General features: G+C 41.8%; 1 protein-coding gene across 3 annotated transcripts in view; it reads left to right on the forward strand.

The window, feature by feature from the left end:
- mms22l (MMS22-like, DNA repair protein) overlaps positions 1-24,431 on the forward strand; it is a 268,328-nt gene that overhangs the window by 24,664 nt on the left and 219,233 nt on the right. For all 3 annotated transcript variants that reach the window (XM_059981367.1, XM_059981368.1, XM_059981369.1), the window contains exons 3-5: positions 6,167-6,292; positions 17,735-17,787; positions 22,356-22,443. In XM_059981367.1, coding sequence (XP_059837350.1) covers positions 6,167-6,292; positions 17,735-17,787; positions 22,356-22,443 — 267 coding nt within the window. The remainder of the gene's footprint in view (positions 1-6,166; positions 6,293-17,734; positions 17,788-22,355; positions 22,444-24,431) is intronic.

Consider the following 24,431-nt stretch of genomic DNA (forward strand, 5'->3'; position numbering starts at 1 on the left):
TTAGGTGGAGGATGAATGCGTGGCTGTGGGATTGGAGCAGGGGGCAGGGATTCAAGTTTCTGGATCATTGGGACCTCTTCTGGGGCAGGAGTGACCTGTTCAAGAAGGACGGGTTACACTTGAATCGTGGAGGGACCAATATCCTAGCGGGGAGGTTTGCTAGGGCTACAGGGCGGACTTTAAACTAATAAGAAGGGGGGGGGGGCGGGAGACTATTTGAGGAGACTATGGGAGAGGAGGTTAGTTCACCAGTGGAGCAAGTAAATAGACAGTGTGTGAGGGAGGAAAGGCAGGTGATGGAGAAGGGATGCGCTCAGCCCGAAGATGTAGGGGAGAAGAAAGAAAAGGATAATAAATTTGAATGCATTGTTAGGGATGGAAAGAGAGGAGGAGATGGAGAGTATCTTAAATGTATCTATTTTAATGCTAGGAGCATTGTAAGAAAGGTGGATGAGCTTAAAGCGTGGATTGATACCTGGAATTATGATGTTGTAGCTATTAGTGAAACATGGTTGCAGGAAGGGTGTGATTGGCAACTAAATATTCCTGGATTTAGTTGCTTCAGGTGTGATAGAGTAGGAGGGGCCAGAGGAGGAGGTGTTGCATTGCTTGTCCGAGAAAATCTTATGGCGGTGCTTTGGAAGGATAGATTAGAGAGCTCCTCTAGGGAGGCCATTTGGGTGGAATTGAAGAATGGGAAAGGTGCAGTAACACTGATAGGAGTGTATTATAGGCCACCTAATGGGGCGCGTGAGTTGGAAGAGCAAATGTGTAAGGAGATAGCAGATATTAGTAGTAAACACAAGGTGGTGAGATTTTAATTTTCCACACGTAGACTGGGAAGCTCATTCTGTAAAGGGGCTGGATGGTTTAGAATTTGTGAAATATGTGCAGGATAGTTTTTTGCAATAATACATAGAAGTACCGACTAGAGATGGGGCAGTGTTGGATCTCCTGTTAGGGAATGCGATAGGTCAGCTGACAGATGTATGTGTTGGGGAGCACTTCGGGTCCAGTGATCACAATAGCATTAGCTTCAATATAATTATGGAGAAGGACAGGACTGGACCTAGAGTTGAGATTTTTGATTGGAGAAAGGCTAACTTTGAGGGGATGCGAAGGGATTTAGAGAGAGTGGATTGGGTCAAGTTGTTTTATGGGAAGGATGTAATAGAGAAATGGAGGTCATTTAAGGGTGAAATTATGAGGGTACAGAATCTTTATGTTCCTGTTAGGGTGAAAGGAAAGGTTAAAGGTTTGAGAGCATCATGGTTTTCAAGGGATATTAGAAATTTGGTTCAGAAAAAGAGGGATGTCTACAATAGATATAGGCAGCATGGAGTAAAGGAATTGCTCGAGGAATATAAAGAATGTAAAAGGAATCTTAAGAAAGAGATTAGAAAAGCTAAAAGAAGATACGAGGTTGGTTTGGCAAATAAGGTGAAAGTAAATCCGAAAGGTTTCTACAGTTATATTAAAAGCAAGAGGATAGTGAGGGATAAAATTGGCCCCTTAGAGAATCAGAGTGGTCAGCTATGTGTGGAACCGAAGGAGATGGGAGAGATTTTGAATGATTTCTTCTCTTCGGTATTCACTAAGGAGAAGGATATTGAATTGTCTAAGGTGCGGGAAACAAGTAAGGAAGTTATGGAACCTATGACAATTAAAGAGGTGGAGGTACTGGCGCTTTTAAGAAATTTAAAAGTGGATAAATCTCCGGGTCCTGACAGGATATTCCCCAGGACCTTGAGGGAAGTTTGTGTAGAAATAGCAGGAGCTCTGACAGAGATCTTTTAAGATGTCATTAGAAACGGGGATTGTGCCGGAGGATTGGCGTATTGCTCATGTGGTTCCATTGTTTAAAAAGGGTTCTAGAAGGAAGCCTAGCAATTATAGACCTGTCAGTTTGACATCAGTGGTGGGTAAATTAATGGAAAGTATTCTTAGAGATAGTATTTATAATTATCTGGATAGATGGGATCTGATTAGTAGTAGCCAGCATGGATTTGTGCGTGGAAGGTCATGTTTGACAAACCTTATTGAATTTTTTGAAGAAGTTACGAGGAATGTTGACGAGGGTAAGGCAATGGATGTAGTCTATATGGACTTCAGCAAAGCCTTTGACAAAGCTCCACATGGAAGGTTAGTTAAGAAGGTTCAGTCGTTAGGTATTAATGCTGGAGTAATAAAATGGATTCAACAGTGGCTAGATGGGAGATGCCAGAGAGTAGTGGTGGATAATTGTTTATCGGGATGGAGGCCAGTGACTAGCGGGGTGCCTCAGGGATCTGTTTTGGGCCCAATGTTGTTTGTAATATACATAAATGATCTGGATGATGGGGTGGTAAATTGGATTAGTAAGTATGCCGATGATACTAAGGTAGGAGGTGTTGTGGATAATGAGGTGGATTTTCAAAGCTTGCAGGGAGATTTATGCCGGTTAGAAGAATGGGCTGAACGTTGGCAGATGGAGTTTAATGCTGAGAAGTGTGAGGTTCTGCATTTTGGCAGGAATAATCCAAATAGAACATACAGAGTAAATGGTAGGGCATTGAGGAATGCAGAGGAACAGAGAGATCTAGGAATAACTGTGCATAGTTCCCTGAAAGTGGAATCTCATGTAGATAGGGTGGTGAAGAGGACTTTTGGAACGCTGGCCTTTATAAATCAAAGCATTGAGTACAGAAGTTGGGATGTAATGCTAAAGTTGTACAATGCATTGGTAAGGCCAAATTTGGAATATTGTGTGCAGTTCTGGTCTCCGAATTATAGGAAAGATATCAATAAATTAGAGAGAGTGCAGAGACGATTTACTAGGATGTTACCTGGGTTTCAGCAATTAAGTTACAGAGAAAGGTTGAACAAGTTAGGTCTCTATTCATTGGAACGTAGAAGGTTGAAGGGGGACTTGATCGAGGTATTTAAAATTTTGAGAGGGATAGATAGAGTTGACGTGAACAGGCTGTTTCCATTGAGAGTAGGGGAGATTCAAACGTGAGGACATGATTTGAGAGTTAGGGGGCAGAAGTTTAAGGGAAACACGAGGGGGGTATTTCTTTACTTAAAGAGTGATAGCTGTGTGGAATGAGCTTCCTGTAGAAGTAGTAGAGGCCAGTTCAGTTGTGTCATTTAAGGTAAAATTGGATAGGTATATGGACAGGAAAGGAGTGGAGGGTTATGGGCTGAGGGCGGGTAGGTGGGACTAGGTGAGATTAAGAGTTCGGCACGGACTAGGAGGGCCGAGATGGCCTGTTTCCGTGCTGTGATTGTTATATGGTTTTATGTTATATGGTCAACCCCACTCCGTGGCCTTCTCCCCGTCCAATGAAGAACCGAAAGGCCCGGCAGCTGGTACAGTGAGGTTCCTCCAGGCAGAAAATTTGTTAGCCATGTCAACTAATTACCTGCAAGCTCTGGAAGATGCTTTTGGCAAGTGCAATTGATCAAGTGTTTGGTAAAGTTGAAAATCTGGTAAATATACTTTTTTATAATTTTATACTGGTGTCTGTCAGTTCTGTGTTACCAATAACTGTATGGACAGTATTTACACAGCATTCGCTCAATCTAATTGGAACATTCCAAAATCATACCGACCCCCTCGGTGTGTATTGCTTATGAAAGGAGGTCTTCTGACTGTTGAGTCACATGGCTGTTAGCAAATTCAGCTAAGAAGCCAAGTTGGTGTACGGGCCCTGGTTAGAGGGTTTCATACTTTTACCGTAATTCACAGTTTCTATTATCATGTTTTGTATTGTTCTGCTGCCACATAATGAGAAATTTCGCAACATGCCAGTGATAGTAAACCTGGTTCTGATTCTGAGAACCCCTCTTATTCTGAATTCCAGCAAGTACAATCCCAGGCGACTCAATCTATCCTCATAGCTTAACCCCTTTATTTCTGGAATCAGTCTGGTGAACCTCCTCTGCAGCACCTCCAACAGGAAAATGCTTGAAGCTGTAATTAAGGAAGAAATAGCGAAGCATTTCGAAAGGAGTGGTTCCATTCAACAGACTCAGCATGGATTCAGAAAGAGCAGGTCCTGTTTGATAAACTTACTGGAGTTCTTTGAGGATATAATGAGTGAAGTGGACAGAGAAGAACAGGTGGATGTCATATACTTGGATTTCCAGAAGGCGTTCGATAAGGTGCTGCACAAGAGACTTATAAGTAAGATATGGATGCATGGAGTCGGAGGAAGTGTATTGGCATGGATAGTGGTTTGGTTAACTGATTGAAGGCAGAGAGAGAGTTGGTATAAATAGGTGTTTCTCTGGTTGGCAGACTGTGGTGAGTAGGGTGCTGCAGGGGTTGGTGCTGGGTCTGCAGTTGTTTACCAGTTACATTGATGATTTGGAAGAGAGGACTGAGTGTGGCGTAGTAAAATTTGTTGATGACACTAGACTGAGTGGAAAAGCAAATTGTACAGAGGATGTGGAGAGTCTGCAGAGGGATATAGATAGGTTAAGTGAGTGGGCCAAGGTCTGGCAGATGGAATACAACGTTGGTAAATGAGAGATCATCCACTTTGGAAGGAATAATAGAAGAGCAGATTATTATTTAAATAGTGAAAGATTGCAGCATGCTGTTGTACAGAGGGACTTGGGAGTGCTTGTACATGAATCACAAAAAAGTTGGCTTGCAGGTACAACAGGTTTTTAAGAAGGCTAACAGAATGTTGGCCTTCGTTGCTAGAGGGATTGAATTCAAGAGCAGGGAGGTCATGCTGCAACTATACAGGGTACTGGTGAGGCCACACCTGGGGTACTGTGTAGAGTTCTGGTCTCCATACTTGAGGAAGGATATACTGGCTTTGGAGGCAGTGCAGAGGAGGTTCACCGGGTTGATTCCAGAGATGAAGGGGTTAACCTGTGAGGAGAGATTGAGTCGCCTGGGACTATAGTCTCTAGAATTCAGAAAAATGAGAGGGGATCTTATAGAAACATACAAAATTTTGAAAAGGATAGATAAGGTAGAAGTAGGAAAGTTTCCATTGGTAGGTGAGACTAGAACAAGGGGACATTGCCTCAAGATTCAGGGGAAAAGTTTTTGGACAGATATGAGGAGAAACTGTTTTTCTCAGTGAGTGGTGAATCTGTGGAATTCTTTGCCAAGGGAAGCAGTTGAGGCTTCTTTACTAAATATATTTAAGATACCGTTAGGTAGAGTTTTACATAGTAGGGGAATTGAGGATGATGGAGAAAAGGCAGGTAAAGGGAGCTGAGTTTACGGACAGATCAGCCGTGATCATATTGAACGGCGGGGCAGGCTCAATGGCCTACTCCTGCTCCTATTTCTTATGTTCTTATGATAGTATATCTTTCCTGAAGTCAGGAGACCAGACTGCACAGAGTACTGCAGTAGATTTCCGAATAACCTCCCTGCTCATAAATTCAATCTGGCTAGCAATGAAGGACAACATTGCATTTTCCTTCTTGACTAACCTCTGTCGAAAGACAGGTATGAGGAAATTGTGGTACATCTGCTGAGCCCTGGTCTGACTCTATCAAGGTGACAGTTTGAGGCAATGTTTGCAGGAAGAGCATATTGGTACAAATGTTTATCACACATTTGATGTCTGCCTGCTGCCTTTGTGTTTTCCATGGATTCTGTTGTGTTTGTTTGTTTTGTGGCTGCCTGCATGAAGATGAATCTCTTGATGATTATATAAGGTCTACACACTTCGAACTTTGAGTCTACAACCCTGAGCAGCCTCTTGCAATGCTGTGCATTGGAGGTTTCAGGCCCTCCTAATGAAGGGCCTCAGTCGAAAACATTGAGTAAAATAATGCTGCTGTTTTTTTGGAATAAGTCAGTTCGAAACATGACAGCTTCCCATTGTGGAATCTGTCTGAACTGAAGTTAAGATGATGAAAAGAGAACGGCTGTGTTTAGAAAGAGACAGGCAATTTTGTCCAATGGATTACTGGCCAGTGATGACTGTTCCCATGTCCCTGTTTAAGTATCATAAAGATTTATTCTAATTATTCACTGCAGGAAAGTGCATTTTAATTACCAGAGTGGCTTTGAACTTTCAAGGAAACCTGTTTGACAGTTACTAAATCGGTTTTGCTGTCGCGTTTCTGAAACATGATCATGATTTGATACTCCAAATATATTTTTACTAATCTGCTGGTTGTTAAAATTAATACCATATGTTCTTTTAAGGTTGCTTCTAAGATTGGATCCTTCCCCTATGGGCTTTGGAGCTGACACAGTGGATATATTTGGCTTTCAGTGGGTGACTGAAATGGCGCTTGTCGAATCACCACATCTTCTGTTTGGCTTACTGAGGTATATGTGCTTGAAATACAGGACTGATTAAATCTTCATATGACTTGAAAGACTGTGTAGAATCTATTATATTACCAAAAACATTCTGAATGTCGGATTGTTTTATTGTTCCCCTCTTTTCTCTTCTCTTCACCAGCCTTTCACCTTCCTCGGGTGTCACTCTCCATCCCTTTCTCCTATGATTCACTCTCTCCTATCAGATTCCTTCTTCAGCACTTTACCTTTTCCATCTATCACCTCCCAGCTCCACATGTTCCCACCTCCCTGCCCCACTCACCCATATTCCCCTCACCTATCACCTTCTGGCTTGTACTCATTCCCCCACCACCCCCTTCCCCATGCTGCGTTCTTCCCCCTTCCTTTCCAGTCCCGATGCAGAGCTCAAGCTGAAACCTCGACTCTATTCATTTCCATAGTTGCTGTCTGACATGCTGAGTTCTTCCAGCATTTTGTGTGTTGTTCTGGGATTTCCAGCATCTGCAGGATGGCTTGTGTTGTATTATTGTATGCAATATTGTAGGTATTATTGTGGGTTCTGTTATTTAAGCATTAGTAACACTGCAGAACTGATTACACTAGTAATTTTTAATGTAGAAAAATAACTTGAAGCTAATTTTAATGAGTGCATTTAACATGTTAAAAAGGAGTTTTAACTGTCCTTAACCAGCACGACATACACATTACCTAGCTTAACTTTATAAACATACAGTTACTTGTACATTGTTTTTTCTAAGATTGCTTTTATATTTGTATTTTTGTGTTTTTTATTGTGTTCTTTATGGAACCCTGGAGGAACCCTTGAAATAATTTTCAAGTCTCTGGGAAAGTCCCTGCGTAAGAATTATTATCTCAAGAGCTCACAGTACATTAGTGTGATCAGTAGATTTAATAATCCAAAAATAATTGTCGATGCCTTTTGATTAGAAAATGAATATTTAGTCAACCTTTCTTGAAAAGTACAGGTAGTTAAGCTTAGCTTACCTTTCTTGAAATTAAACACTTTCTTTCCCTTTCATAAATTTTAAAAACTCATAAGGTAAACAGCAAATCTCTGTTAAGTAACTGGCTTAAGCCAAAATGGGATTCAATTTTTTTAAAGATAGGCTCGGTAGATTTAATTTAGATAAAGGTTAGAAATTGATTTTATTAATTATATTTACAACATGAAAATTTATTGACAATGTTGAATAGTAAAGTTACAAAAAAACTAAGCCAAAGCAATATGAGTAAAAATTTAGCCTAACACAAAATTTTATACAAAACTTTGAAAAAACATTTTCCTACTACGTGTATTTTAAACCTCCGCTGCCTTGCGGCCACACCCACTCACGGGAAAGGCTTCGGGAGTAAACCCCAAGGAAGAAATCTGGAGCCGGTGTCCCTTAGGCAATTTGATGTTGTTTACAACTTCACCCTAGCAACCTTTGCGACGACATTGATGCCAAGCTGTATGGGCACTCGCCCTTCCTTCAGACTACATCAGTGATGTGGAGAGGCAGAACCTGCTGCATGGGCAACAACCGGTTCTTCAAATCTTCCTGCCCAGGTTTGCACCCTCCACCCAGAGGCGCAAACCCATGATCCCCTGGGATCAACGGCTGCTTATCATGTGAAACCTGTGCTTATATTTTTTGCTGCACAAATACTCAGTTATGGGTCAAACTTGAGATAAGCGCACACCGATTTCACCTTCAACTGAAATGAGACAATTTCTATCCATACTCTTGATGCTTGTTAAACAAGAGAAAGCTTGCCCACACATGAAAGAAGTTGAAAACTGCAACAAAATGTTGTTTGCTTTCCTATGAATGACAAGATACTCTTCTTTAATAGAAATCCAGAGCTTGTCCAGGGAGCATGTCATTAAATCTCATCTTGAGTACATGATCAGACTGCAAATCACAAAGTTGTTTCTATTCTCTCAAAGTCAAGTTCTCAGGCTGAGCAGAAAATTCAGAGAAAGTGTCCCTCACCCAGTCATACACTTGTGTTGAAAGAGAGGAAAAATGCTATTCAATTTTGTTCTGCAGTTCTTCCAGGTGGTTGTCAATACGACTCCAGACTTTCTGATATTCTTCCTCACTGTCAAGCCCAAGAAGCAGAGGAAACATTTTCAGTATTTCCTTTTGCAACATGAATTTTCCAAAGATTCAGTTTCCTTTTACATCCAAGAATCCTGTAACTTGAAGTCAAAACATTTTCTCCATGGCCTTGCAGAGACTTGTTCAACGGTTCATGTGATGAAAAATGTCTGTTAAGTAGGCTAGTTTCTGCAGCCATTCTTCATCCTCAAAGCACTCAGCAAAATCTGGCCGACTTTTCTTGAAAGTACTCCTGCAATTCACCTTTCAGCTCGAGCACCCTGTCGAGAACTCTTCCTCTGCTAAGCCGCCGGATTTCTGTGTGTAGCAGGAGATTGGTGTGCTCTTTGTCCAGGTTTTCACACAGTTCTTAAACATTCTCAAGTGAATTGGTCTTTGTTTAATAAACTTAACCACTTTTGTCACATCGTCCAGAACTTTTTTCAAGAGTTTTCAACATCTCCAAGAGTTTTTGACATCAGCACCTCTCTGTGAAGAAAGCAGTGTGTTGTGATTTTATTTTTTCACAAGAGAAACGAAGCCTCTCATGGCGCCAATCATTGCTGGGGCACCACCAGCACAGATGCAATGAGACATAGGAGCAGAATTAAGGCCAGTCATCCCTTCGAGTCTACTCCGCTATTCCAACGTGGCTGATCCCGCTCCCACAGCCCATATACCTGCCTTCTCGCCATATCCTTTGATGCCCCGACCGATCAGGAAATGACAAACTTCCGTCTTATATATACCCATGGACTTGGCCTCCACTGCAATCTAGCACAGCATTCAATAGGTTCACTACTTTCTGGCTAAAAGATTTCCACCCTACCTCTGTTCAAAAAGGCCATCCCTCAATTTTGATTTTGTGCTCTCTAATTCTGGGTACCCCCACCATAGGAAACATCCTCTCCACATCCACCCTATCTACTCCTTTCAACATTCTGTAGGTTTCAATGAGATCCCCCCCGCATCCTTCTAAATTCCAGTGATTACAGGCCCAAAGCTGCCAAATGCTCCTCATATGTTCCCGGAATCATCCTCGTGAACTTCCTCTGGACTCTCTTCAATGACAACACATCCTTTCTGGGAAATGAGGCCCAAGACTGTTGACGATACTCCATGCAGCCTGATTAGTGTCTTATAAAGACTCAGCAGTATCTCCTTGCTTTTATATTCTATTCCACTTGAAATAAATGCTGACGTTACATTTGCCTTCTTTTCTACAGACTCAACCTGTAAATTAACCTTCTGGGAGTCTTGCTAAGTCCCTTTGCACCTCCAATGTTTGAACATTCTCCCCTATTTAAATATTAATCTGCACTATTGTCCTTTTACCAAAATGAATGATCATACACTCCCCAACACTGTATTCCATCTGCCACATTTTTGCCCATTCTTCCAATTTGTCAAAGTCTTGCTGCAATCGCATTGCTTCCTCTGTACTATAGACCTCTCCACCTATCTTTGTGTCATCTGCAAACTTTGCCACAAAGCTATCAATTCCATTATCTAAATCACTGACAAGTAGCAGCCCTGATATGGATTCCAGTGATATACTAGTCACCGGCAGCCAACCAGAAAAGGCCCCTTTTATTCCCAGTCGCTGCCTCCTGCTGGTCAGCCATTCCGCTCTCTATGTCAGTATCTTTCCTGTAACACCATAGGATTTTGCTTTGTTAAGTAGCCTCATGTGTGGCACCTTATCAAATGCCTTTTTAAATCCAAGTAAATGACATCCACTGCCTCTCCTTTGTCCACCCTGCTTGTTACTTCCTCAAAGAACTTAACAAATTTGTCAGGCAGGATTTCCCTTCAAAGAAACCGTGCTAATTTTGACTTATTTTATCATTAGTCTCCAAGTACCTCAAAACCTCCATTCTTCATAATAGACTCCAACACTTTCCAAACCACTGATTTTAGGCTAATCGGCCTGTAATTTCTTTCTTTTGTCTTCGCTTTTCTTTAAGAGTGGAGTGACATTTGCAATTTTCCAGCCCATGCCTGAATCAAGTGAATCTTGAAAGATCATGATCAAAGCACCTGATATATCTTCAGCAAACTCTCTTAGGCCTCTGGAATATAGTTCATCTGGTCCAGGTGACTTATCTACCTTAAGACCTTTGAGTTTGCCTAGCACTTTTTCCTTTGTAATAGCAATGGCACTCACTCCTGCTCCCTGACACTCACGACCCTCTGGCACACTGCTAAAGTCTTCCATAGTGGAGATAGTTGCAAAGTACCCATAGGTTCATCTGCCATTTCTTTGTCCCCCAATACTATATCACCAACGTTATTTTCCAGTGGTCCAATATCAGCTCTCGCCTCCATTTTACTCTTTATATAACTGAAAAAACTTTTGGTATTCTCTTTTATATTATTGCCTAGTTTGCCCTCATATTTCATTTATTTTCCTTTTTATAGCATGTTTAGTTGCCTTTTGTTGGATTTTAAAAGTTTCCCAATGATCCAACTTCCCACTCATTTTTTGCTACTTTATATGCCCTTTCCTTGGCTTTTATGCGGTCCTGAACTTCCTTTCTCAGCCACAGTTGCCTACCCCTGCCATTTGAAAACAACTTCCGTGGGACACATTTGTCTTGCACCTTGTGAACTATTCCCAGAAGCTTCAGCCATATTTGCTCCGCCGTCATCCCCACCAGAAATCTCCTCCAATCCACCTGGGCAAACTCCCCTCTCATGCCTCTGTAATTCCCCTTATTCCATTGTGATACTGATACACGTGGGTTATGCTTCTCCCTCACAAAATGAATTCAATCATATTATGATCACTGCCTCCTAAGTGTTCTATTGCATTACGCTCCCTAATAAGATCTGGGTTATTGCACAACACCCAATCTAAGATGGTCTTTCCCCAAGTAGGCTCAAGCACAATCTGCTCTAAAAAGCTATCTCGTAGGCATTAAACAAATTCTCTCTCTTGCGAGCTGATACCAATGTGATTTTCCCAATCCCCTTGCATATTGAAGTTCCCCGTTACAATTGTGTCATTACCCTTATTACATGCCTTTTCCAGCTCCCTTTGCAATTTCAAGCCCACATCTTGGCTACTATTTGGAGGACAAAATATGATTCCCATAATGATTTTTTTTTACCCTAGCAATTTCTTAACTTCACCCACAGTCAATATTCTCTGACCCTATGTTATCTCTTTCTAAAGATGTAATTCCATCTCTTACCAACAGAGCCACACCACCGCCTATGCCTTCCTGTCTGTCCTTTCAATACAAAGTGTATCCTTTGATGTTAAGCTCTCAACTATGTCCTTTTAGCCACGATTTAGTGATGCCTATGGTGTCATACTGACAAATCTCTAACTGCGCCGCAAATTCGTCCACCTTATTCAGAATGCTATGTGCATTTAAAACAGCACCTTCAGGCCTGCATTCTTCGCCCTTTTGAATTTTGCCCCTGTGGTACAATTTAACTTGTTGCTCAGTCTGCATTTGTATCCAATCATTGGCTTGTCCTTCCTTACATTCATGTTACACCCATCATCTACTTGTAAACCTGCTGGCTCATCCTCAGCTCTATTATACTGGTTCCCATCACCTTGCCATATTAGTTTAAACCAATCCCAACAGTTATAATAAATCTGCCTGCAAGAATATTTGTCCCCCTTGGATTCAGGTGAGAGAAATGAGAGAGATGAACGACTAGCTGCATGGGTCACAGAAAAAGATTATATAATGGGGAGTACCATCTTCAAGCAACACCCAAGAAAACTATGGGCATGTTCGAGCCCAGGGGATAACACCAGAAACCAGATTGATTACGTCCTTATAAGGAGAAGGTATAGAAGTGCTCTGAAATCATGCAAAACGTATCTGGGTGCAGACTGCTACAGTGATCACGTACCAATAGTCAGCGTGATGTACCCGAGACTCAGAAAGCTTAAAAGACCAAGAGTAGAGCCAAAGCTGAATTTGGGACTTTTGAGAAAAAACGGTGACATCAAAAATGAATTCCCAATAACAAATTTGAGGGTCTACAAAACATCACTACTATAGAACAGCAATGGGAAAACCTCAGAGACGGCAGAACACAAGCAGCACAAGAGGTGATTCCCAAACAACAGAAAAAAGCTAAAAAGAAATGGATGACAGAAGAAATTCTGAATCTTATGTAACAAAGAAGAAAATGTAAGGGAAACAAAGAAGCCTACGTATCCTTGCGTGCACAGATAACAACCGAGTGCAAGGAAGCAAAAGAAAAGTGGCTTAAAGACAAATGTGAGTTAATAGAACAATTGTAGAAGACCAACAACAGCAAACGTATGCACGACAAGGTCAAAGAGGTCACAAATCAGAAGAAGAGCGAGGCAACAACAGGATGTATAAAAGCAAAAGACGAATCTACAATTATGGAAAAAGGAAAAATAATGAAAAGATGGTCAGAATACATCAAAGATCTATACGACGACAAAGAACGAGAGGACAGCTTTGATATTGGCAACAACAATGAGGGCCCAGCAATACCGAAAGAAGAAGTGGAACATGCTATGAAGAAATTGCGAAAGAGGAAATCATCAGGACCAGATAACATTCCGGTTGAACTGTATGAAGCACTAGAAGATTTTGGTGTAGAGAAATTAACAATCTTACTGAATAGGTACCAAAGCATTCGGGCTCTCACAACCAGACTGTGTAACAGTTTCTTCCCCCAAGCCATTAGACTCCTCAATTCTCAGAGTCTAGTCTGACACCAGTTTACACACACACAAGCACATGCACACGCGCACACACACACTCAACACCACTCCACTCTCTTTGCAATTTTTGCTCATTTCTTTCTCAATTCCTGCTGAAACATTGTTTACATTTACATCATTTATTATTATTATGTAATTTGCCCTTTACTGTACCTATTGTCTTGTTTATTAATTATTGTACTGTCTTGCACTGTTTTGTGCACTTTATGTAGTCCTGTGTAGGTCTGAAGTCTAATGTAGTTTTGTGTTGTTTCAGGTGGTCTAGTGTAGTTTTGTGTTGTTTCATGTAGCACCATAGTCTTGGAGGAACGTTGTTTTGTTTTTACTGTGTACGGTACCAGCAATTATGGTTGAAATGACAATAAAAGCGACTTGACTTGACTTGCATATACAGTAAAGGTAAAGTGGCAAAGTACCAGAAGATCTTTTAAAGTCAGTATTCACTGCACTGCTAAAGAAGCCAGGTGCAACGGAGTGGACAACACAGAACAATTAGTTTAATGAGCCACCTTGCAAAAATTCTACTTAGAATCATCATGCTCAGAATAAGAAACAAAATTAAACCAGAGATCAGTGAAGAACAGCACGGCCTTGTCGAAGGCAAGGAAACATCAAACGCAACTTATATTCTCAGGAGTATTATCGAAAGGTCAACAGAAGTACAACAAGACCTGTACTTCTGTTTCATTGACTACACAAAAGCCTTTGACACAGTGAAACACCAGGTCATCATGAAAATGCTTAAAGATATTAATATCGACAGAAAAGGTCTAAGAATAATCAGGAATCTCTACTGGCAACAAGGTGCAGCCATATGGATAGGTGAGTATCGGCAAATAAAGCAAGGAGTCAGACAGGGTTGTGTTCTATCACCAGATCTGTTCTCCCTGCATAGTGAAAACATCATGAGGACCTTACAAGACCTACCTGGAATAAGTACAGGAGGATATGCTATCAACAACCTTCGTTATGTGGATGATACAGTACTGACAGCAAACAGTGAAGTAAATTTACAGAAACCAGTATCTACCATCAACACAGAGAGCGAAAGACTTGGCCTAACCTTAAATAAAAAGAAAACTGAAGTAATGGTAATATCAAAGAAACCTGATATCCCAAACTGTAGGATCATATCATGAAATAAAATCCTAAAACAAGTTCACAACTTCAAGTACCTTGGATCATGGGTAACATCTGATGGCAAATGCAAAACAGACATAAAAGCAAGAAATGCAATGGCAAGAGCAGCATTTACAGAAATGAGAAACATCCTAACGAACAAGAAAATAGCAATTGACATCCACCTTAGAACTCTCAGCTGCTACATTCTTCCTATATTGAAATATGGTCGCGAGTCATGGACCATCACAAATGCAATGGGAAAAAAAATCAATGCAGCAGAGATGTGATTCCTCAGAAGAATGCTATGCATATCATATATGGACAGGATAACCCACGAAGAAATTCTACAGAGAACGAAAACAAAACGTACATTACTTAAAAAAATCAGAAAACAGCAATCAAAATTCTTTGGACATGTGAAGAGAGACATTAGAACATTTAGTTACAACTGGAAAGCTGGAAGGAAAAAGAAGCAGAGGCAGACAGAGAGTGAAAATGATAGGTAGATTAACATCATGGTTAGAAATGGGGAGGCAACAACTAACATTGGAGGGTCAGGGACCGTGATGGATAGAGAGGCATGATTACCCATGCCGAACGGGCAAGGCACCTGAACTGAACTGAACTGGATTCAAGTACAACCCATCTCTTTTTTATAGGTCACACCTACCCCAGGTGAGGTCCCAAATTTGCAGAAATCTGAATCCCTGCCCCTTGCTCCAATTCTTCAGCCATACATTTGTCTGCCACCTCATTCTATTCCTATCCTCACTGCCGCGTGGCATATACAACAATCCTGAGATTACTACCTTTGAAGTTCTACTTCTCAGCTTCTTCCCTAACTCCCTGTGTTCTGTTTTCAGGACCTCCTCTTTTTCTTCCTATGTCATTGGTATCAATATATTCAGTGACTTCTGGCTGCTCACCCTCCCTTTTCAGGATATTGTGGATGTGTCCAGAAACATCTCAGACCCTGGCACCTGGGAGGCAAACTACCATCTGTATTTCCTTTTGGTGCCCACAGAATCACCTAGCTGTTCCCCTGACTACAGAGTCCCCTACTACTGCTGCCATCCTCTTCTGTTCCCTACCATTCTGAGCCACAGGGTCAGACTCAGTGCCAGAGGTGTGGCCGATGTTGCTTCCCCCATGTAAGTCATCACCCCCCAACAGTACTCAAAATGGAGTACTTACTGTTATAGACAATAGACAGTAGGTGCAGGAGTAGGCCATTCGGCCCTTCTAGCCAGCACCGCCATTTATTGTGATCATGGCTGATCATACACAATCAGTACCCCGTTCCTGCCCTCTCCCCATATCCTTTGACCCCGTTATCTGTAAGAGCTCTATCTAACTCTCTCTAGAATGCATCCAGAGACTTGGCCTCCACTGCCTTCTGGGGCAGAGCATTCCACATATCCACCACTCTCTGGGTGAAAAAGTTTTTCCGCATCTCTGTTCTAAATGGCCTACCCCTTATTCTTAACCTGTGGCCTCTAGTTCTGGACTCACCCATCAGCGGGAACATGCTTCCTGCCTCCAGCATGTCCAATCCCTTAATAATCTTATATGTTTCAATCTGTTGAGGGGGACGGCCACCGGGATGCTCTCCACTTCTGACGTTCTACCTTCCTCTCCAGACAGTCATCTATTTATCTGTCTCCTGTAGCCTTGGGATGACTACCTCCCTGTAGCTCCAGTCTATATCACTGCCTCACTTTAATTAACAAGCCGAAGGTCATCGAGCTGCATTTCCAATTCCCTAACATGGTCTCTGAGGAGCTTCATCTCGACACACCTGGTCAGGTGTGGCCATTGGGGAGGCTGGAAGACTCCCGGAAATTCCAGAACTGACACCCAGAGCGGAACGCTGGCTCTGTATGTATACCCACTGAAGTTAAATAAGGGATGAACTTGTCTTGCCTCTGCCTGCTCTCACCGAAGTCCTGTTGAGCCAGAGCCTTTCCACTCTGACTCAAGACTACTCTGACGACAACTGCTCCTATGATGGCTGCTCTGGTAGGCGGAACCTCTCTCTTATTGAGACTGGGTATTAAAAGCTCTTTGTTGGATCTGCGCAGGAACACTCCTGTCAACGACACATGTTGAAAAACTTGCTGCTTTTTCAAGCTTTGTTGGATCTGTATGGGAACACTCCTGTTGCATCTGCACAGTTCTCCAATCGACACAATTCCACCAAGACACACCCTTTGTTTCCAGATAGGAAGACAAAACATTAAATATATCTTGGTCCTTGCTTGTTTTGGGCAGGGCTTTGCAACAGAAAAAGTTTTCTTGAATTTCACCATCATTTACAAATCTTACAAATGCTACATGACATTTATTGGTGAAATCTGTTGACTCATCAACCAGGATAGAGAAGCTCAAACAAGAGGAATTCTGCAGGTGCTGGAAATCCAGAGCAACACACACAAAATGCTGCAGGAACTCGGCAGGTCAGGCAGCATCTATGGGAAAGAGTACAGTCGACGTTTCAGGCCGAGACCCTTCAGCAGGACTGGAGAAAGCTGATGAAGAATAGATTTAAAAGGTGGGGGGAGAGGATGGAGAAAGCGAAGGTGAGAGGTGAAACTGTGAGCAGGGAAGTTGTTTGGTGAAAGAGATACAGGCTGTAGAAGGGTGAGTCCGCTGGAAAGAACAGAAGGCCACGATATAAAGAAAAGGGGGGAGGAGCACCAGAGGGGAGGCACAGGCAGGCAAGGGGATAAGGCGAGAGGGAAATGGGAATGAGGTATGGTTGGGGGCATTACTGAAACTTGGAGATTCAATGTTCATGCCATCAGGTTGGAGGCTACCCAGACAGAATATAAGGTGTTGTTACTCCAAGCTGAGTGTGGCCTCATTGCGACAGTAGAGGAGGCCATGCGCTCTGTCCATCAGAACAAGCGTGATCTCCTAATAACCACCCATTTTAAATCCACTTTCTGTTCCCCTTTGGATATGTCAATCCTCCTCTATACGTCAATCTTCACTCGTTCCATAGATGTTGCCTGTCCTGCAGAGATGGTTCCCCTATGTTACTCTCCCTCTATGTGTGTAATGATTTGATTTGTATGAACGGCATGTGTCAAGCTTTTCACTGTAGTTTTGGTACACTTAGAAGTGATATTCCAGAACAATTTAATATGATAGTGGACTTTGCCCAAACATTATTGGAACCTTATCTTTGCTATACTTTGCTCTTATCAGTGTACACATACATCGTTATATTCTTTTTCTAATAAATATATTCCTATGCATCACAATCAGGAGAAAATCTGCAGATGCTGGAAATCGGAGCAACACACACAAAATGCTGGAGGAACTCAGCAGACCAGGCAGTATCTAGGAAAAGTGTACAGTTGTCGCTTTGGGCCAAAACCCAAAACGTTGACTGTACTCTTTTCCTAGATGCTGCCTGGCTTGCTGATATTTCTACACATGCATTGAATTTTGAAATGCGCAAATACACTTAACATTTTTTTTAAACAATTTAAATTTACTTTGCAGACAACAGATCAGTCGTTTAGAAGATTTGGCACAGACTAATTCCTGTGATTTTGGCAAGTACAAAGCTTTAATGATTCCTTTTGCTAATTAGTTTGAGGACTGGCTTATAGAAACAGAAGACATTGGAGACAACAGCAGGTTGGAAAAGAAGTATGTGTTGGATTCTGATGTTTTTGATCCAAGGTTCTTTTTGAAGTCAAGAAAGAGGCACAAACCTTTTTGCTTCATATCATTTTATTAAGCCCATAACACCATAAGCTATAGGAGCAGAATTAGGCTATTTGGCCCATTAAGTCTGCTCCTCCATTTCATCATGGCTGATACAATATTCCTCTCAACCCCAGTCTTCTGCTTTCTCCCCGTATCCCTTCATGCCAGGACTAATCATCTGTCAACCTCTGCCTTAAATATACATATAGACTTGGTCTGCCTTTAACAAGGAATTCCACAGATTCACCACTCTCTGACTAAAGAAATTCCTCCTCGTCCCCATTCTAAAAGGACGCCCCTCTATTCTGAGGCTGTGTCCTCTGGTCTTAGACTCTCTCACACAGGAAACATCCTCTCCATATCCACTCTATCAAGGCTTTTCACCATTTGATATTTTTCAATGAGGTCACCCTTTATTCTTCTAAATTCTAGTGAATACAGGCCCAGAGACATCAAATGCTTCAAATGACAAGATTTTCAAACCTGGAATCATTTTCATGAACTTCCTTTGTATCCTCTCCAGTTTCAGCACATCCTTTCTAAGATAAGGGGCCCAAAACTACTCACAATACTCCAAGTCACTTCACTAGTGCTTTATAAAGTCTCAACATTACATCCTTGCTATTATATTCTAGTCCTTTTGAACTCTCCAAGTCCTCTAGTCCTTGTGTTGGCACGTGGCCTAGTGGGCAAGGCATCAGGCTAGTAACCTGAAGGTCACTGGTTCGAGCCTCAGCTGAGGCAGCGTGTTTGTGTCCTTGAGCAAGGCCCTTAACAACACATTGCTCTGCAACGTCACTGGTGCCAAGCTGCATGGGTCCTAGTGCCCTTCCCTTGGACAACATCGGTGGCGTGGAGAGGGGAAGGCCTGCAGCTTGGGCAACTGCCGGTCTCCCATACAACCCTGCCCAGGCCTGCACCCTGGAAACTCCAGGCGCACATCCATGGTCTCTCGAGACCGACAGATGCCACCACCACCTCTTGAAATGAATGCTAATGTTGCATTTGCCTTCCTCACCAATGACTCAACCTGCAAATTAACCTTTAGGGAATATTGCAAAAGACTCCCAAGTACCTTTGTACCTCAGTTTTCTCTCCATTTAGAAAATAGTCAACACTTTTATTTCTTCTACCAAAGTGCATGACCATATGCTTCTCGACACTGTATTCCATCTGCCATTTCTTTGCCCATTCTCTGAATCTGTTTAAGTCCTTCTGTAGCCTATTTACTTCCTCAAAACTACCTGCCTCACCACCTATCTTCAGATGGTCTGCAGTCTTTGCAATAAAGCCTTCAACTCCATCTTCCAAAATCAATGACACATCACACATCACATAAAAAGAATCAGTCCCAACACAAACACCACTAGTCACCGGCAGTCAACTGGAGAAGGCTTCCTTTATTCCCACTCTTTGCCTCCTGTCAATCAGCCACTGCTTTCTCTATGCTAGAATCTTTCCTGTAATACCATTGGCTCATGTAGCTTATTGTGTGGCACCTTGTCAAAGGCCTTCTGAAAATCCAAGTACATGACATTGACTGATTCTCCATTGCCTATCCTACTTGTCATTTCTTCAAGGAATTCCAAGAGATTTGTGAGGCAAGTTTTTCCCTTCAGGAAGCCATGCTGCCTACAACCCATTTTATCATGTGCCTCCAATTACCCTGAGACCTCATCCTTAATAACCAACTTCAACATCTTCCCAACCGCTGGGTCAGTCTAACTGGCCTATAGTTTCCTTTCTTCTGCCTCTCTCCCTTCTTGAAGAGTGGAGTGACATTTGCAATTTTCTAGTCTTCCAGAACCATTCCAGAATCTGGTGATTCTTGAAAGATCATTACTAATGCCTCCACAGTTTCTTCAGCCACCTCTTTCAAAACCCTGGGTTGTACACCGTTTGGTCCAAGTGACTGGTCTACCTTCAGACCTTTAAGTTTCCCATGAACTTTCTCTAGTAATAGTAGCTTCACATGCTTTATGCCCCCTAGCACCTGGAATTTCCACCATACTACTGTGTCTTCCACAGTGAAGACTGATGCAAAATACTTATTCAGCTTATCCACCATTTCCTTGTCCCCCGTTACTACTTCTCCAGCATCATTTTCAAGCGGTCCGATATCCACTCTTGCTTCTTGTTTACACTTTATGTCTGAAGAAACTATTGATATCTTCTTTAATATTACTGGCTAGCTTTAACTTCGAACAAAATTTATTCTATAGTATCCTTTCTCTTTGGCTTTTATGTTGGCTTTGATTTCTCTTGTTAGATTTCTATGGTTCTAGATTTCTCTTGGTAGATTTCTATGGTTCTAGATTTCTCTTGTTAGTCACAGTTGTGTCTTCTGGCATTTGGAGTGCCTTTTCCACTTGTGATCTATATATCTGCTGCCTTCTGAACTGCTTACAGAAATTCCAGCCATTGCTGCTCTGCCGTTATCCCCTGCCAGTCTTCTTTCCTAATCAAATCCTCTCTTGTGCCTTTGTAATTCCCTTCCCTCCACTGTAATACTGATACATCTGACTTTAGCTTCTCCTTCTCAAATTTAAGGGTGAATTCAATCATGTTACATGTTAGTTGTCCCTAAGAGTTGTTTTTCCTTAAGCTCCCTAATCAATTCTGGTTCATTGCACAACACCCAATTCAGAATAACTGATCCCCTAGTGGGCTCAACCGTAAGCTGCTCTAAACAACCATCCCGTAGGTACTAAAATTCGTCTCCTGGAATATAGCACTGATTTTTCCAATCTACCTGCATATTGAAATCCCCATGACTATTGTAATATTGCCCTTTTGGCATGCATTTTCTACCTTCCGTTGTAATTTGTAGACCACATCTGAGCTACTGTTTGTGGGTCTGTATACAACTCCCATAAGGCTCCTTTTACCCTTGCATTTCCTTAGTTCTATCCACAATGCTTCAATACCTTCCGACCCTATGTCACCTCTTTCTAATGATTTGATTTCGTTTTTTTACCAACAGAGCAAAGCTAACGCTTCTGCCTTCCTGCCTGACCTTTTGATACAATGTGTATCCTTGGATATTAAGCTCCGAGATATAACCTTTCAGCCATGATTCAGTGATGCTTACAACATCATAGATGCCACTCTGCAGCTGTGCTGCAAGTCCATCTACTTTATTCCGTATACCGTGTGCATTCTAATATAGCAACTTCAGTCCTGTATTCATCATTTTCATTTGGTCCACCTTTTACTTTGCAAATCATACTGTTGACTACAATTTTGTCCTATCAGTAGCCTCTCCTCACAAGGTATTACCTCTATTTGGAAACCAGCCACCTCATCTTCAGCACTATTGTCCGCCTTTCCTTACCTTGAAATACAGGCAGCTCAGGAAACTAATCACATCAACCTTTTGATTCCTAACTTTGTCTGAGGTTTTACCAACATCTGCCTCCACTCTGGTTCCCATTCCCCTGCAACTCTAGTTTAAACCCCACCGAGCAGCATTAACAAACCTTTCTGCTTGGATGTTAGCCCCCCTCCAGTTCAAGTGCAGGTCCCACCTTCCCTGGAAGAGAGCCCACCGGATCCAAAAGTCTTATGCCCTCCCTCCTTAGCCACATATGAAACTCTATAATTGTCCTAGTTTTGGCCTCACTTGTACATTACATGGGTAGCAATTCTGAGATCACAATCTGGAGGTCCTGCCTTTAACTTAGCACCTAACTCCCTGAAATCAGGTGCAGATCCTTGTCACTTGTCCTACCCACGTCATTGATATCTATATTGATAATAACCTGGCTGTTCATCCTCCCACTTAAGAATGCTGAGGATTTGATTCGAGATATCCCAGACCTTACATTATTTTGAGGTTTTCCCCCTATTTGTGAATAGAGAACTGTAATCTCAAAAATCTGGCTCATAAATCAAGAAAATCTGACTATATTCTAATGATTTGAATGTAGCCTCATATTATATTGGGTACCCTATGTTGGTGCTGGAATGTGTGGTAAAATTTTCTAACTGCCCCAGTATATCCTTACATATGTTGTTTGTTAGGGCAAAACAGCATATTTCACGGTGTGCTCTGATGTACATATGATAAGTGATGTACATGTACATGTGATAAACGCTTGTATAGTGGTTAGCGCCACATTATTACAGCAGTCTGCAGTTCAATTTGCAGCACCATCTGTAAGTTTGTACGTTCTCCGCATGGCTTTCCTCTGGGTGCTCCAGTTTCCTCACACAGTCCAAACGCGTACGGGTTTGTAGGTTAATTGGTCATTGTAGATTGTCCTGTGATTACGCTGGGGTTAAATAGGTGGGTTGCTGGGCGATGTGGCTTATTAGGCTGGTAGGGCCTGTTACACGTTATATTTCTAAATAAATAATAATGATAAATAAATCTAAATATTTGTTTGTCTTGACATTGCATTTAAAACAGGAAACATTACCAGCATTTGTGGTGAAGCAGATGACATCAGACAACAATGTGTTAACTTACTCCAATATATCAAAGTATTTATTTTCAGGTAATATTTCAATTGCCTTGTGATATTGATCATAGTTTCATAGATTATAATTAAAAAGCCACTAATGCAATCCAGAAAATAAATTTTGCTTATGAAATGCTGGAGCTTGAAATGTCTCGCCTGTCAAATTTCGCTTTGTCATGCTTCTGCTACCAAGAAGGAGGTACGGAAGCCTTAGGGATGTCACCAGAAAGTAGCATCCATCATCAAAGAGCCCCCACCATCCAGGCCATCTTTTTTTGCTTCTACTGCCAGAAAAGAGGTACAGGAGCATCAAGTTACACACCATCAGAGTCAGGAACAGATATTACCGTTTAACCCCCAGGTTCCTGAACTAGTTTGAATAACTTCACTCACCTCAACACAAAACTGATTCCATAACCTACGGACTCACTTTCAAGGACTCTATACAACTCATATTCTCAGTATTAAATACTGTTGTTATTATTATTTGTAATTGCACAGACTTAGATCTACATTTCTATGTCTTCTAATGCTCATTGGTTGTTTGTCCTTCTTTGTGTGTAGTTTTTCATTGATTTTATTGTGTTTCTTTGTATCTACTGTGAATGTCCACAAGAAAATGAATCTCAGACTAGTATAAGGTGACATACATACTTTGGTAATAAACTTACTTTTAAATAAGAAGCATTGGTTGTTGAATCATAGGAATTTGCTGCAGAAGTACTCTTAAAGCAGTTTCAAATTCATCTTTCTGAATCAGACCAGTTCCAACTTGTACTTCTGGTAATTTCTCCCCCTACCCTTTCTTTTAACATTACCCTTTCTGGTTACCCTCTTACCCCTTCTCCTCACCTGCCTATCACCTCTCTCTGGTTCTCCTCCTTCTCTTTCTCCCTTGGCCCAGTGTCCTCTCCTATCAGATTCTTTTTCCTGCAGTCCTTTACCTCTTCCACCTATCACCTTGCTGCTTCTCGCTTCATTCCCCTCTTCCCTCACCTGGTCTCCCCTATCACCTGCCAGCTTGTACTCCTTTCCCTTATCCACTTTCTTATTCTCGCTTCTTCCCCCTTCTTTTCCAGTCCTGATGAAGGGTCTCAGCCTGAAATGTTGACTGTTAATTCCCCTCCATTGATGCTGCCTGACCCGCTGAGTTGCTCTAGTATTTTGTGTGTGCTGCTCTGGATTTCCAGCATCTGCAGAATCTACTGTGTTTGTTTCATTGTACTCCCCACCATGAAATTTCCATATAAAGCACCACTTTTTAAAAATCACCTATATTTGCTATCTCAAGGCATAATCAAGTCATTAAAATGTTGCCCACAATCTAAGCGGAAAAGATTCTATCTTGTCCAGGCATGCTTAGACAGGGCATATACTGTGTGGCAGGACTGATTTTAGAAAGGCTATAAAAACATGGCACACATTGCGTTTACATTTATATCAATTTATGATCATGTTTATGCATATGCTTTACGCGCATAGCATATTGTATGTACTTGTTACAAGAAGTATTTTCAAGAGTATTTGCGGTAGCAAAATGACTTGGCAATGTTGCAACAGACATGATACTATATTGTGGTGAGTATATGCTTAAATCTCAAAGATGGAGCATGACACCTCTTTTTAAGAAAGTCTATGAGCTCTGCTTTTGATGCAAAATTGGTGACTGAGACAAAGCCTGGGCTGTTCACATTTGTTGCACCGATCTTCGAGCTTGAATCTGAGGTACTCGGAAGTCAATGCCGTTTGCTGTCCCAATGATATGGTGAGAGCAGAAGGATCAAGTGACAGACTGCTACTACTGTCTGACCAGCGTGTCTGGTTTCTTTGTTAAAAACAAGAAATCCTTTGAATACCCCAATCTCCCTTCAGCCAGGAGACCTGTACCGCATGACAATAGTTTTCCAGTCCTGGAACCACCAGAGACATGGACTCTAGAGGAGACAGACAAAGATGCCATGATACACGAGCCAGGAATGGAAAACGACACTGATAATGATACAGATATTTAACCCTTTATGTCA

Source organism: Hypanus sabinus, chromosome 10 (assembly GCF_030144855.1).
Source record: "Hypanus sabinus isolate sHypSab1 chromosome 10, sHypSab1.hap1, whole genome shotgun sequence".
Classification (NCBI taxonomy): domain Eukaryota; kingdom Metazoa; phylum Chordata; class Chondrichthyes; order Myliobatiformes; family Dasyatidae; genus Hypanus; species Hypanus sabinus.